This window comes from Tiliqua scincoides, chromosome 1 (assembly GCF_035046505.1).
Source record: "Tiliqua scincoides isolate rTilSci1 chromosome 1, rTilSci1.hap2, whole genome shotgun sequence".
Classification (NCBI taxonomy): domain Eukaryota; kingdom Metazoa; phylum Chordata; class Lepidosauria; order Squamata; family Scincidae; genus Tiliqua; species Tiliqua scincoides.
The window spans coordinates 18,549,806-18,564,768 of record NC_089821.1 but is presented as its reverse complement, the minus strand read 5'-3'; the positions used below and the strand labels follow the sequence as shown (position 1 = coordinate 18,564,768).

Below are 14,963 nucleotides of genomic sequence, written 5' to 3'. Positions count from 1 at the left end.
AAGTGCGTGACTTTGCATAGCAGTGACATTTTATCTTCTAGGATTTGGCTTTCTTGTGTCACACATTCTAAATTCCCTAAGTATGTTGGCATTTTGTAAAAGGGAATTGTATTTGGCTCAAATGTATCATATTTTAAAATTGAAATGGCTAATGTGTTCCATGCTAAAGACCATATGGGAGAGTTTTGTCATCTCTTATTGTGAAACATCTTTCTGCAATATAATGTACTAATATATATCTTTAAATGTACAGATTTTTATAAATATCTAAATATATCATTATATATCTTAAAACACTTATATCAGTATTCTTTTAAAATGTTTCTTGGGTCAGTCTCTTTCTTTTTTAGATATCATGCTCTATAGTTAGATATCCCAACATACCATAAATTCTGTACTTTGTGTCCAAATTAATGTTAATATTAATATTTTGTTGTGTGTGTGTTTACATCTCTCTAGTTCAGCGAGCCTCATTTTTTGCCACTAGTGATGAAAACCACAGACCTGTCAGTGTTGCTTCCAACAGTGATCAAGTTGAAGACCAACTCCCTGCGCAGATGAAGTCTTACGCTGGGTAAGTTACATGCTTATCAATCATGTGTTTGAATGGTCAAGGTGGCAGAGGGGGAAAATTTTTATAATGTATTATATAGGATCTATATAAAGGATCCTGAAATAATAGGATCCAAACACTGTTACAAATGGAAAATTGAGTAATATAAATTATATTAATCCAAAGAAACAGTTCACTGCATGTTTCTGGGCTTTTATTCTGGTTGATGAATTTGGGAGCCATGCAGGGGTTTGATATTTATTATGTAACTTCATGGAGAAAGAGAGAACTGCATATTCCAAAAAAAAAAAAAAAAACACACGTTATCATGCAATTCAAGTAAAACATTGCTTTTAAAACCCTAGAACAGATTTGCCCTCTGAATACTTACTATATATTATGAGTCAGGCTGGGGTGACCCAACCATGAGGCAACAGAAGTGTTCGCATGGAACATGAAGGTGGTTGATTTTAAATCTTCTCAGGGACACCTGGTTGACCACACTTAAAAACAGGCTGCTGGATTAACCCCCCCCCCCCCCCAAAATCTGATCCATCAGTGCTCTCCAACCCAGCCAACCTTTATTGTGGTTTATGTACTAAGAAGCAACACTTGAGCATAGTTAAGGAAAGCAAACCAGAGTTAAGCATTATGTCTGCATAAGACCATTGAGGGAATACGCCTGCAATTCAGTATCTGTTTCCTCTTTCTGCAGTAAAGAGTCTCCTCCTTCTCTTGCTTCTAAAGTGAACCAGCTGGAAAGTATGCTGAGGATGCTGCAGGAAGATTTAAAGAAGGTAAATGTTGCATTGAAGGGAACTGTTAAGTTGTTTCTGTTTAAATGGTAGCAATGGAACATGATGTCACTATAAGCCCTGATTTGTGACAGCCCCGTGTTTTATTTCAAAACAGTCTCTTCTGTCCTTGGATTATATAATCCAAGTTTCAGGGAGAAAGGTCCCTAAAAGTTTTAGATGTCAGAGAGAACTGACAGATATAATTTATCAGTCTGAAAAACATCTGGTTGCAGTCAGTTGATGAAGAAGTGATGTTGCTTTCCATTGGCCAAAGATTTCCTACTTTGACTGAGAGGACGCTTCTGCCTCTGAGACCACTTGCAGTGTGCAGCTCAGTCTGATTTGACAAGTTCACTCCCAGAGTAGGCTTTAGCTGCAAAAATCCTGGGGTTCTAGAGGAAAACATCATGGATTAATTGACAGATCCCAGCAGAGTTTATATTCCCAGGGTGTAGAGAACTGGCATTTCTTTAAGCCATTTCTGCCCAATGTTACGCCCAGTATACGCAACAGGAACCAAATGTGAACCAAACAGGAACCAGCTGTGGACCTGGCAAAAATGGATTAATCTGGGTGCAGATAGAATAACGCTTCAAACACTTATAAACTGGAGGGAGTGGGGAAGGGGGGAAATGCCACTTCTAGGGTTTGTGATCTTGTCTTCGTTGTCCAGGAAAAAGAAGACAAAGCCAGTCTTCAGGCTGAGGTACAGCATTTGCGGGAAGACAATTTGCGGTTGCAAGAAGAGTCCCAGAACGCCTCTGAGAAGCTGAAGAAATTCACTGAATGGGTTTTCAACACAATTGATATGAGCTAAAAATAGCACACGTGAAAAACACGTTGACCGAAAACCGCCTCTGGAGTGGGACTTCACTTTAATACCACCTTAATCATGACCTTTGAAAGCCCAGTCAGAGCACTTTCACATCTTTCCTACTCTGAGTACCCTTTTTTTGCATCTCTGCAAGCACTCAAAACTATTGCAGATCAACAATCATCATCTGCCTTTTGTAGAAAAAAAAGCAAAAAAAAAGTAATTTTAAAGAAAATAAAAATTTAACTGCTAAAATGTGAATGTCTTTATTTTTTTGCACATTCTCTTTACCTGTTCTGTACAAAATGACTTGGATAATGGACCAGATTAACTGTCCATCTGCCTCTATTTATTTCTATTCACTCCTTTGTATCAGTTTCAGATTAATCTGCTTTATTCTTGCTACTTTGGCAAATATTACAACTCCTAGAAAACTAGACGGATGTTTATTTTGCTGCTTCCTTTCTATTGTTTCTGAAGTATACCACAGGCCAGAGGATGTGAACTATGTTTTGAGTGTCTCCTTAATGATTTATGCTTGATCATCTTTAGTGCTATCTCCACCTGTGTTGTAAAAGTATACATACATAGGTATAGTTGTATACACCTATGTTGTATAGAACCATTGCCGATAGTGTGTATGTATGTGTGCGCACAGTACAGCCAGCAGACACTTGAGCCATGAGCGTGGCAAAATATCCAATCCTGTTTTGCACAACTTTTTGCATTAGTAGTTATTGTTGCCTTTGTTTTGCTATGGAAGCCATAGCTTTCAGCTACCCCAGGGTAGGGAATTACAAGTGCGGAATGCTAAATGAGCATCCTTTTTTGGGCTGCTTGAGATAAGGAACTCTCACTACTACTGTAACAACTGCCCACTGCCTCTTCCTGTCTAGGAACCTATTGCACCTGTATCTGTCTGGTTGATTCATTTCTAATGACATAATTTGAAGTGTCAAATACTCACAGCCTAATCCTATTGAGCCAATGATATAGATACACAATCAATGCCTGGAAGACAGCAGTCAAACAATAGCTACCGTCATATTGAGTTCTGGTTCTAGTATTAGTGATCATGTGACAGTGTTCTTCGTCTTTGACTGCATACGGCCATAAGCCCAATGCACAGTGAGTGCCTGGATGCTACTGACACCAGTGGAATTCACCCTTTTACAACTGTAATGCACTATTGCAACTTTAATGGCCCATATCCATAATCTTTTTGCTCACGTATTCTCTCTAAGCTCCGTTACAGATCAGAAAGAAGTTAAAGCTACAAATCAGCCATTACAACTTTTACTCTATTTGGCAGGCTTTGGATCTTTTTAATAAGAACATAAGAACAGCCCCACTGGATCAGGCCATAGGCCCATCTAGTCCAGCTTCCTGTATCTTACAGTGGCCCACCAAATGCCCCAGGTGGGCATTACGCAAGACAGTAAGAGACCTGCATCCTGGTGTCCTCCCTTGCATCTGACATCTGACATAGCCCATTTCTAAAATCAGGAGTTTACACATACACATCATGGCTTGTAATGAATTTTTCTTCCAGAAATTTGTCCAATCCCCTTTTAAAGGCATCCAGGCCAGATGCCGTCACCACATCCTGCGGCAAAGAGTTCCACAGATCAACCACATGCTGAGTAAAGAAATATTTTCTTTTGTCTGACCTAACTCTCCCAACACTCAGTTTTAGTGGATGTCCCCTGGTTCTGGTGTTATGTGAGAGTGGAAAGAGCACCTCTCTATCCACTTTATTATCGCATAATTTTGTATGTCTCAATCATGTCCCCCCTCAGGCGTCTCTTTTCTAGGCTGAAGAGGCCCAAACGCCGTAGCCTTTCCTCATAAGGAAGGTGCCCCAGCCCAGTAATCATTTTAGTCGCTCTCTTTTGCACCTTTTCCATTTCCACTATGTCCTTTTTGAGATGTGGTCACCAGAACTGGATGCAATACTCCAGGTGTGGCCTTACCATTGCACATATGACATAGCTGTGTCTTATGTGGCCCCAAGTGAAAAAGACAGTTGGGCAACCCTATTATTAAAATGATCCAAGTCCTCCCTTAATGTCCTTTTAGAATCAGAGTAGGGAGGAATCACTATTCTCTCTTGGATCTCTGGGGTGTGGATTTTCTTGTGAAACTGGCTAATGAGTGATATGTGTGCTGGGAGGTTAACTGGTCATAAAACGTCACATCTGCAGGAATCAGCTCTTAGTGTTGGGGAAAAAAAAAATATTGTGTGCCCTACAGCCTGCCTAAGCATAGTTTCAAGTGGCATGTAGTGAACTTAGTTTGTGACCTTCTCTGCATGCAACCCACTGACACCATGATGCTCTTTCCTGTGCATTGCCTCATCTGTAAGTAACAATCCATGTCTATCCATTTCAGTCCATTTCTCTTCTGCTCCAGCCACCTGTCATCACTGAAAATGTTCTTAACCACTGCCATTGAGTCTTCCTAGCCTTCTTTGATATGCATTTTCATAACTCTTAATAACTGTACAAATCCACATGGTTTGCTTTGACCGAAAGCTTCAGTTGTGGTGATAATCCCCTTGGGATGTATTTCTGATAATATTTTGCCATGGAAGAAGATTAGCTTGAAAGTATTTCTGGAGTGCTCTTGCAGAAAGCTAGAATGTCCTAGGTATTTTTTGCCCCGGTAACTTGTATGAAGGAGATTCTATATAATTGCCTGATATAATTTGTAAATGGGAAGTATTGCTAACATCTGTAAGCATCCTACCTTTATTTTTCTCTTTAGTTTGTTTTTTATTTTATTTTATTGTATTTTAAAACATTGGGACTTGGGGCAGACTATTTATTAGAGTTTTGCAACAGAGTTCTTGTATGAAGCCTCTCAAAGGCTACTTGTAAAAAAAATTGACAATAAAATTCATTTTAAAGGCTCTTCTAAAACAGTGTTCTGTTTTTATTTGAGCTTTCCTTGCTTAATTATTCCTCACTATATCACCTGCATCAGAATGCATTAATGCAAGAATAAAGTGTAACTAAGAACATAAGAACAGCCCCACTGGATCAGGCCATAGGCCCATCTAGTCCAGCTTCCTGTATCTCACAGCGGCCCACCAAATGCCCCAGGGAGCACACCAGATAACAAGAGACCTCATCCTGGTACCCTCCCTTGCATCTGTCATTCTGACATAGCCCATTTCTAAAATCAGGAGGTTGCACATACACATCATGGCTTGTAACCCGTAATGGATTTTTCCTCCAGAAACTTGTCCAATTCCCTTTTAATGGCATACAGGCCAGATGCCGTCACCACATCCTGTGGCAAGGACTTCCACAGACCAACCACACGCTAAGTAAAGAAATATTTTCTTTTGTCTGTCCTAACTCTCCCAACACTCAATTTTAGTGGATGTCCCCTGGTGCTGGTGTTATGTGAGAGTGTAAAGAGCATCTCTCTATCCACTTAATCCTTCCCATGCATAATTTTGTATGTCTCAATCATGTCCCCCCTCAGGCGTCTCTTTTCTAGGCTGAAGAGGCCCAAACGCCGTAGCCTTTCCTCATAAGGAAGGTGCCCCAGCCCCGTAATCATCTTACTCGCTCTCTTTTGCACCTTTTCCATTTCCACTATATCTTTTTTGAGATGTGGTGACCAGAACGAAGCAATACTCCAGGTGTGGCCTTACCATAGATTTGTACAACAGCATCATAACACTAGCTGTTTTGTTCTTAATACCTTTTCTAATGATCCCAAGCATAGAATTGGCCTTCTTTACTGCCGCCACACATTGGGTGAACACTTTCATCGACCTGTCCACCACCACCCCAAGATCTCTCTCCTGATCTGTCACAGACAGCTCAGAACCCATCAGCCTATATGTGAAGTTTTGATTTTTTGCCCCAATGTGCATGACTTTACACTTACTTACATTGAAATGCATCTGCCATTTTGCTGCCCATTCTGCCAGTTTGGAGAGATCCTTCTGGAGCTCCTCACAATCACTTCTGGTCTTTACCACTCGGAAAAGTTTGGTGTCGTCTGCAAACTTAGCCACCTCACTGCTCACTCCTGTCTAAAGGTCATTTATGAAGAGGTTGAAGAGCACCAGTCCCAGGACAGATTCTTGGGGCACACCGCTTTTCACCTCTCTTTATTGTGAAAATTGCCCATTGACACTCGCTCTCTGTTTCCTGGTCTTCAATCAGGTCTCAGTCCAGGAGAGGACCTGTCCTCTAATTCCCTGACTGTGGAGTTTCTTCAGTAGCCTTTGGTGAGGGACCGTGTTGAACACCTTCTGAATGTCCAGATATATAATGTCCACAGGTTCTCCCGCATCCACATGCCTGTTGACCTTTTCAAAGAATTCTAAAAGGTTTGTGAGACAAGACTTACCCTTATGGAAGTCATGCTGATTCTCCCTCAGCAAGGCTTATTCATCTGTGTTTTGAGATTCTATCTTTGATGAGGCATTCCACCATCTTACCTGGTATAGATGTTTGGCTGACTGGCCTATAGTTTCCCGGGTCCCTCCTCTTTCCCTTTTTAAAGATCGGCGTGACATTTGCTATTGTCCAATCCTCTGGCACCGTGGCCGTTTTGAGGGACAAGTTGCATATTTTAGTCAAGAGATCAGCAACTTCATTCTTCAATTCCTTAATAACTCTTGGGTGGATGCCATCAGGTCCCAGTGACTTATTGATCTTTAATTTATCAATGAGGTCTGAAACATCTTCTCTTTTAACCTCTATCTGACTTAATTCCTTGGTCAGGAGGGGCCTTTCGGGCAGCGGTATCTGCCCGAGGTCTTCTGCCGTGAAGACAGATGCACTCATTCAATTTCTCTGCCATCTCTAAGTCTCCTTTTATTTCCCCTTTTCCTCCCTCACCATCCAGAGGGCCAACCGCTTCTCTGGCGGGTTTCCTGCTTCTAACATATTTGAAGAAGCTTTTATTATTCCCCTTAATGCTGCTGGCCATGTGTTCCTCATAGTCTCTCTTGGCCTCCCATATCACCTTCTTACATTTCTTTTGCTACAGTTCATGTTCCTTTTTATTCTCCTCATTAGGGCAAGACTTCCATTTACAGAAGGAAATTTCCTTGTCCTTTACGGCCTCTCTGACTTGGCTGGTTAGCCATGTGGGCACCCTCCTGGACTTAGTCGAGTCCTTTTTTCTTTGCGGTTTACACTTCCGCTGGGCCTCTATTACTGTTGATTTGAGCAACCTCCATGCTCTCTATAGCTATCTGTATCTATATCTATAGCAATCTATAGCTATCTGTAGCTAACTATATCATTCTTTTGTGCATGTTTTGTATACCTTCTATTCCCCCCTCCTGTGTTTTAGAATATTTCTATCTTCCTTGTAGTAGAAAAAAAAATCCCTTTGACTTTGCTTGAGTTTCAACACACATGATAACCTATCTAGTAGCATTAACAGGAGGCTGACACTGATTGTCAGACAATGTGGCCTGGGGTGCTTTTTCAGAGGTTAGATAACCAGAACATGGGTGGGAGGAAGAGCCTATTGCTCTTCAGCAGAAAGCTGGTGTTACTCAGCTTTTTCTTTCGATAATATTGCACCTTCTAGAAGAGATCCACAGACTTCTGGAATCTGACATTGATTTTGCTTAAAAAATGAAGAAACTTGGGTGGTTGGTTGTGCTTTCATCCAGGATAGAAGATAATCCTGTTTTCCAATACCCTGGGTAGACCGCAGACCCTGAAACAGAGCTGCTTCTCCATGGAACAACGTATAACTGCTTAGTGTCATCGTGTTTAGTGCGCATTGCACCATGTCAACCAATGTTTTATATAGGATTGTTACCCAATTAAAGAAACATTTATGTTTTAATTGACTAATTAGTAAATCAAAGTTGCTAGTGCGAAAATTAACAAAAAAAGCATACTTCGTTTTTTGATGCATGCGTGCATAGCAGCAGGTTATCATCTTGAAAGAGCTTCTTCTCTCACCCCTCTTAAGAACACACTTGCAATCTGCTCTCTTAATAGCTGCTTTTTATACAAAATTTAAAATGTTTACCTGATGCCCAGTTAATGAGATGCCCTTCTGTGGTTGGCTACTGATTTAAATGTTTCAGCCTTAGTTTTACAGTACAGGTGCCCCTCTCATATCTGGAGGGATTGGTACCAGCCTCCCCCCCCCCCTGCAGATAGGGAAGCCACTGATACAGGGAACCCTATTTCCGTCGGCCCCCACACCCTCCCTGCACTATCATTAACATTGTTTAGATCCTTATTGCTGCAAAAACGTTCTTCCTTTTACAGGCTGCTATAAGCATACAAGCTTACGGTGTCTGCAGGCAGCATGAATGCTTGAAAAGACTTGATCGGATGCTAACAAGAAGCAGCACTGGGAAGCAGTGCAGGGAGGGGCAGATAATTGAATCCACGGTATAGGGAGAGGGCTGAATTTCATTTCCATGTACTGGAGGAATCTTGTGCTTTTCCCCACCACCCCAACACTGTCAAGGGCCTCTTTGGAAAGAGCGGAGGAGCTGGGTTGTCACAGGGCCCAGACATCAGAAGGGTAAGCTGATATTGATTCTACAAAGACAACTGCAGGAAGAGAAACAGGTGTGGAGCTGGTGAGAGGAAGGTAAAGTTTTGAGGGGAGCAAAGCAGGCATAGACAGGGACAAGGGGCGCAGTCTCTGAGCTGCACACAGTAGGTGCTTTTACAGACAAATGGCAAACTGGAAGAGAAAATGTCTCAAGGTGAAGAAGAGAGCAGTAGCCTATCAATGAAGAGCGGAGCACTAAAACTGAGTGCCAGTAAAGCTAGAGAGGTAGCAGCTCACTGCGCAAGTATATGAGAACTGTCTTCCCTGCTCCTCCCGCTCAGGGACCTGTGGTTTGAGTCTTCCATTAGTTATTCATTGCTGATTACCTTGATCCGTATATGGTTAGCCATCTTGCTTACCAGTGAGGCTTCTCTTAACACCGGGAGTTGCTTTTTCCTGGAGGAACAGTCTCCTTTTAGAAAACACTCCTGAAGGCAGTGTCATTGTTCAGCAATGTTAAGAACCAGGCAAGATTGTCTGGGTAGAGCACCCTGCACATTGCGGTTGCTGCCCAGAATGGCTCCAGTGGCGAGTGAGAGGAGCCACTCACACAGCCATTGTGGCATCTGCAATACTTACCAGTTTGCCCCCTTCGCTATGCTACTGATGCAATGAGCATGAAAACAGTGGTTTGAAGATTCTAAGCAAACAGTGATCATAGCATAAGTTTCCAAGCCATATATTCTCTCTCTCTCTTAGCACAAATGAGGCTACTGCACCTCTGGGATTGTCCGTTGGCAGATCAGTTGGCACCTCTATAGATGCTTTTCATGAAAATCTGCATTCTTCCAAGCTCTTCTGCACACTTCATTACCTACTGCTGGATCTAGGCCAACATCTGTGAGACATGCGGAACAGATGGCATTCCTAATAATTAAAGCAGATTCCTGGCCTCACCATTTTCTCACTACCCCAGAAAACCCATCCATAATCTGGTATCTATTCAAGGTGTAGCTCCTTGCACAGCACCTTAATACTTGCAGTAGGTTGCTATGGCAGTAAGATGTTGGTGAATATTCGATCACAAGGCTAAGAGGCGATGATTGTCTTGCTGCACTTGCAACTTGGGAGTTTTTTTTCTTTCATTCTCCACTCTTTTTAAAATACCTCTCCCCCCATTCATGCCAAGTAAAGCAAATCGGAATCAAATGACTGGCTCAGAGCTGGTGTGGTCAAGAATTGTGAGCTGTAAGTTTAAAACAAAACGGGTTCAGTTCTTTCTGTAAACTATGGGCTTATTTGCTGGTTTTAGGATTCTCTCTCTATGGTGTTCATATTTTTATAAACTAACTATATCCTCTAAATCTTCATCTCCTGATGAAAAGCCTTGATGCTCCTGTCTTTCTGCCCAGAGAAACACTTAACTGGAGAGGGGACTCATGACATGGATTCGAGCTGAGTCGCCAAAATGCATGTTTTTTTGTGACTCAAGTTATGCCTGTCAAAAATTCGGGCACTCACTCAGGACTTGGGGAGTTTACCCTAAAAAAGAAAAAGACTTGAACAGATCAAGTTAAGTCCTGCTTTTGTGTGTGCTTGCAACTCTGTTTTGTGTGTGAACATTCTTTTTGCTGTTTCCATTACTCAATTTGTTTCTTGAAAAGGGCATGAGTCAAAATGACTCAAAAAATGACTCTGGACAAGTTACGACAGTCGCCAGTTATGACTTGTGGGTGACTCAAGTCAAGGGGGGGGCGGAGACTTGGGACACTACTTGCGACTTGCCACTATGTCTCTGGCACATGCCTGCACTTAATCATCCTGGTTGCCTTCTCTGGGTCCACAACATCCTTTTTGACATGGGTTGACCAGACCTAAAAGCACAAGGGGAGCCCTGCTGGCTCAGTCAAAGGCCCACCTAGTTCAAGCACCCTGTTCTACACAGTGGCCAACTAGTAGCTGTTGATAGACCAATTCCATTTTATAGGCATCCAGGTTAGGGGCCACCACCATATCTTGTGGCAATGAATTCCACAGGCTAATTAAGCAATGTGTGAAGAAGCACCTCCTATTCTGTGATAAATCTCCCCCCAATCAATTTTGCCAAATGACTCCTGGCTCCAGTATTGCGAGAGAGGGAGAAAAATTTTAACTCCACACCATATGTCATTTTGTAAGTCTCAAATCATGCAACTCAAGCTGTAGGGTTATCCCATGAGGAAGGCTCTCTGCTCATCCCTCATTGACCGCTCTACATAAACTTCTTGAGGTCTGGTGACTAGAACGGAACACAGTATTCCAAATGTGGCCACACCATCACCTTATAAAGGGGCAATATAATGTTAGCAATCTTATTCTCAATGTTATGTATAGTCAATTTTAGAACACACACACCCCAATCTGCACTTGTGTGAAGTTCTGTTCCTATATTCATCATTTTTGAACTTATTTAGGCTCATCATGCTTGTAGATTAGTACAAAGACATTGAACTGCGAGAGTGAAAAGCTGATATGACAGGTTTTGATGGCATACAAGAAAGCATCCCTTGATAAAAGTAATTTCATGGTCACAGAACAAAAAAGACAACCCATTTTCATTGGATCAGCTCAAGCTGTTTAAAACAAAAGCAAAACCAAAACTATTAATTTATTTGTGCTTTCAAGGCAACTCTTTTTAAAAAAGCAACAATTGTTCTCAGAAATACTGCTATCTGGCCTACTCATTTAGCAGCAAGCACTCTGATCCACTATATTTAGCATTTCCACAGTGCTTCGGAGTGCTCAAAGCATTTCACAGGCATCAACTCAGTGATCTTTGAAAGAGTCCCACCATCATCTTTCCCCTCTTGTAGATGGCGTGCTGATGACTGATGAAATAAGTAGATATTATCTTAGCAAACACATTGCCCCTTCCCCACATTTGCAAAACAGCAAGAGCCCAATCTATAAATGGGAAAGAACAGGGTGGAATCCTCCTGCATCTGCTGATTCTCCATTGCAAACATCCCTTACACATACGCATGAGAGCATTTGACAGTGACGCCTGCATGTGACATTTGTCACACCCTGTTCAGAACCTTATCATATAGCGTGGAGAGCCTATATGCATACACTCCCTTTTTACAAGTCCCACCAAACATGTGGGTATGAAATGACAGGGATGGCAGATGCAAGCCCAGTTCCCCTTCACACATTTGCTGTACATATGAGAAACAAGTGAAGAGTTAAACAACCCTGTCCCACTCATTGATCCTCCAATGCAAATATTTTGCAGTTCCTACACTCTTTTGTTAGGATTACCAACCCTTGCCCCAAACTCTCAAGGGGTCAAGTTTTGCTCTACAAGTCATGCCAGAGGCCACCTCCTGAGTTAATGGCAAAGGCACAATTTGAGCTGGAGATTTCTTGCTCTCATCAGTCTCTTACAACATGTTTACTCAGAAGTATGCCTCATTGTGTGCAACAAGACTTACTTGTTCAGCACAACACAAGTATGCCTACACAGGATTGCAGCCTTCACCAGTCTCCGTTGAAATTAGTTTTTTTGCAACACAGGTAGATTACAATTATACATGAATGGTTAGACCAGTGTTTCTCAAACTGTGGGTCAGGACCCACTAGGTGGGTCATGAATCAATTTCAGGTAGGTCCCTCTTCATTTCTATATTTTATTTTTAATATATTAGATATATATCAATGTATGTATATAGTAGACTATGCTACCATGGTATGTGACTGCATTTGGGAAAATGTTACAGATCTGTACTTTTAACAGGCTACTACGTATATGCTTTTAACAATGACAGTAAATGGGATTTACTCCTGGGTAAGTGTGAGTAAGATTGCAGCCTAGGATTGTTAAAAATTTTCCTGCTTGATGATGTCACCTCCGGTGTGTCCTGACAGAGTCTCATTCTAAAAAATGGGTCCTGGTGCTAAAAGTTTGAGAACCGCTGGATTAGACTGTTTCCTCTGTGTGTTCCCCAACCAGTTCAGAATTCCAGCAAACTATGTTGGACTGGACAAAGAGTCACTGCTTGCCTCCTAAACTAGCCTGAGCTATTGTTATTGTGATGTTGAATATGGACATTTAAACAGCTGAAACTCAGACATATCCCCTTGTAGGATTTCCCAAGAGGTTTGGACCAAATAGTTTCTCAGTTATGTTCAATTAGATTCCAGGCTAAATTTATAGTGATGGTCATCACAATGACTTAGGCCTGTCATATCTCAGAGAACATCTTCTATTTAAAAATGTGTTAAGAAACTCTGCACTGAAATTGGCTGGCAAAGCTCTACTTCCCAGTGCCATCCATTGGTGAACTAGAATTAGGGAAGGAATCATATCCAGTGTTCCTACTTATTTCATGCGCTGCTGCACAGAACACTACTACAACTACTTTGTACACAGAAGGTCCCACATTCAAGCCTGTACGTCATTGAAAACATTCTCAGATGGTAAGTCCAAGAAAGACCCATTTGAAACTCCCCAAAGATCCACTACCAGCCAGATACAACAGTTGGGTACATGGTCCATTGGCCTGACTCAGTATCAGGCAACCTCATCTGTTCAGACCATGAAAGGAAGGACCTTCTCTGTTGTGACATCCATCCTTTGAAATATCTCTCCAGGGATGCCCCATACCTCTCTTATCATGCCCTACATGTCTCATCATGCCCCATACCTTCAGGACTTTCACTGACCAAAAAAAAAAGGAAGACTTGCATATCCTCAAGATTTCAAGGTTCTGGTTTGTTCTAGGCATGACTTTATAGTTCTGTTTTTACTCATTTTGTGTTTTTAGGGCCCAACCCACGTTCCAGCAGCACCTACTCCAGTGGCCTGACAGAGGCATGTCATGGGCAGGGGGGATTTTGGGGTGGGGAGGAGAAGAGAGGGGATGATTACCAGTGGCACCAGTTTACACCAGGTTCCTAGGTGCTCTTTTCCCCCTACCCCCTCCCTTTTCCCTCCTTGGACTTACAAGGACTTGCACCAGCTATATGGTATGGGTGTGAAGAGTTTGATAGGCCACCAGGAGGCCTACACAGAGGTACATAGAAAATATTTTGTAGTAAAATGGCTGCATTGTCAGTATGGTGGGGGATAGTTCTTGTTCTGAGGAGGGTGGGAATGGAAACCAGGCTCAGCTTGAGGAGAGAACAGTGGCAGTGGCTGTGACCACCTGCCAGTTGATACAGGTCTGTACAGAATTGCTACCCTGCATTTCGATTCTCAGCTTTCTGCAAATGGAAGAAATAATCACTGCTGACTTAGCTCTCATTAAAACCGAACGGACACTCCTCAGACAAATCCTGCAGCACTCCCCCAGGACAGGGTGGTCATAATAAGGTCTTATCCATCATTAGTGCCTGACAAATCTCCAAACTCCTTTCAGAGAATTAGTTGGCACATGGCGATATCGTCACACAGTGTCTCTCTCTCTCTCTCTCTCCGTGGTACATCTGGTGTTCACAAGTCTGTGCAGCATATTTCAGAGCCCCAACCAAGCTGTTCTGTACTACTGGGTCAGATTTGGGGGTCCATTAGTGATTAGGCCAGAGAGACAAAGGCACACAAATGGGTATCCTCTCCATCCTTTGATTTGGGTGTTCTGAGATCAAACACAGTGTTTTCAATTACTTTTTGCTCTGCATGTTACACAGAAAGCAGGAGTCAAGTTTCCATCCTCTGTTGTATTTTGCATGGCTGTTTCATGGATCAGGCTCTAACTCAGCGATTTTCAACCCTTCACTTCTCATGGCACACTGATGAGGCACTAAAATGGTCAAGGCACACCAAGTATTTCTTAACAATTGACAAGGCACTCCATGCTGCCATCCCCCAATGGCCCTACTAAGAAATGGCTCTCTCCCAGACACCCACAGCACACTAATGTGTTGCAGCACACTGGTTGAAAATCACTGCTCTGGCTGCATATATTTGCAGACTGATCCACAAGCCTGTGATGAAAAAAAATGCTCTCATCTCACCTATTATTCATTCTATGTCACTCTTGCATTGGTCTCCTGATCTAAATCTTAGGGCATGTTTACTTGCCCTATAAGTAAAGCTGTCATATGTTATCTGCAGAACAAATCCTAAATGGTAGGATTAGGCAAAATGTAGGACCTGGGAGCAAAATCCAGTTCCAAAGTCTTCCTTGCCAGCCACTTGGACAGTCAAACCCATCACACAAGCTACAGGATGTCTAGGCTACATTTCTGCCATCTGACACTCAATTGTTTGGAATTCTCAGCCAATTTCACCCAAGAAATTGGAAAGGGTTTTTCAGTC

At 42.2% G+C, this 14,963-nt stretch overlaps 1 protein-coding gene across 2 annotated transcripts in view; it reads left to right on the top strand.

Annotated features, from left to right (window-relative positions):
• Positions 1 to 5,067, top strand: part of SIPA1L1 (signal induced proliferation associated 1 like 1) — a 200,031-nt gene extending 194,964 nt beyond the window's left edge. For both annotated transcript variants that reach the window (XM_066631765.1, XM_066631761.1), the window contains 3 exons: positions 460 to 574; positions 1,269 to 1,350; positions 2,024 to 5,067. In XM_066631765.1, coding sequence (XP_066487862.1) covers positions 460 to 574; positions 1,269 to 1,350; positions 2,024 to 2,167 — 341 coding nt within the window. In that variant the 3' untranslated portion in view covers positions 2,168 to 5,067. The remainder of the gene's footprint in view (positions 1 to 459; positions 575 to 1,268; positions 1,351 to 2,023) is intronic.
• The last annotated feature ends 9,896 nt before the right edge of the window (positions 5,068 to 14,963 follow it).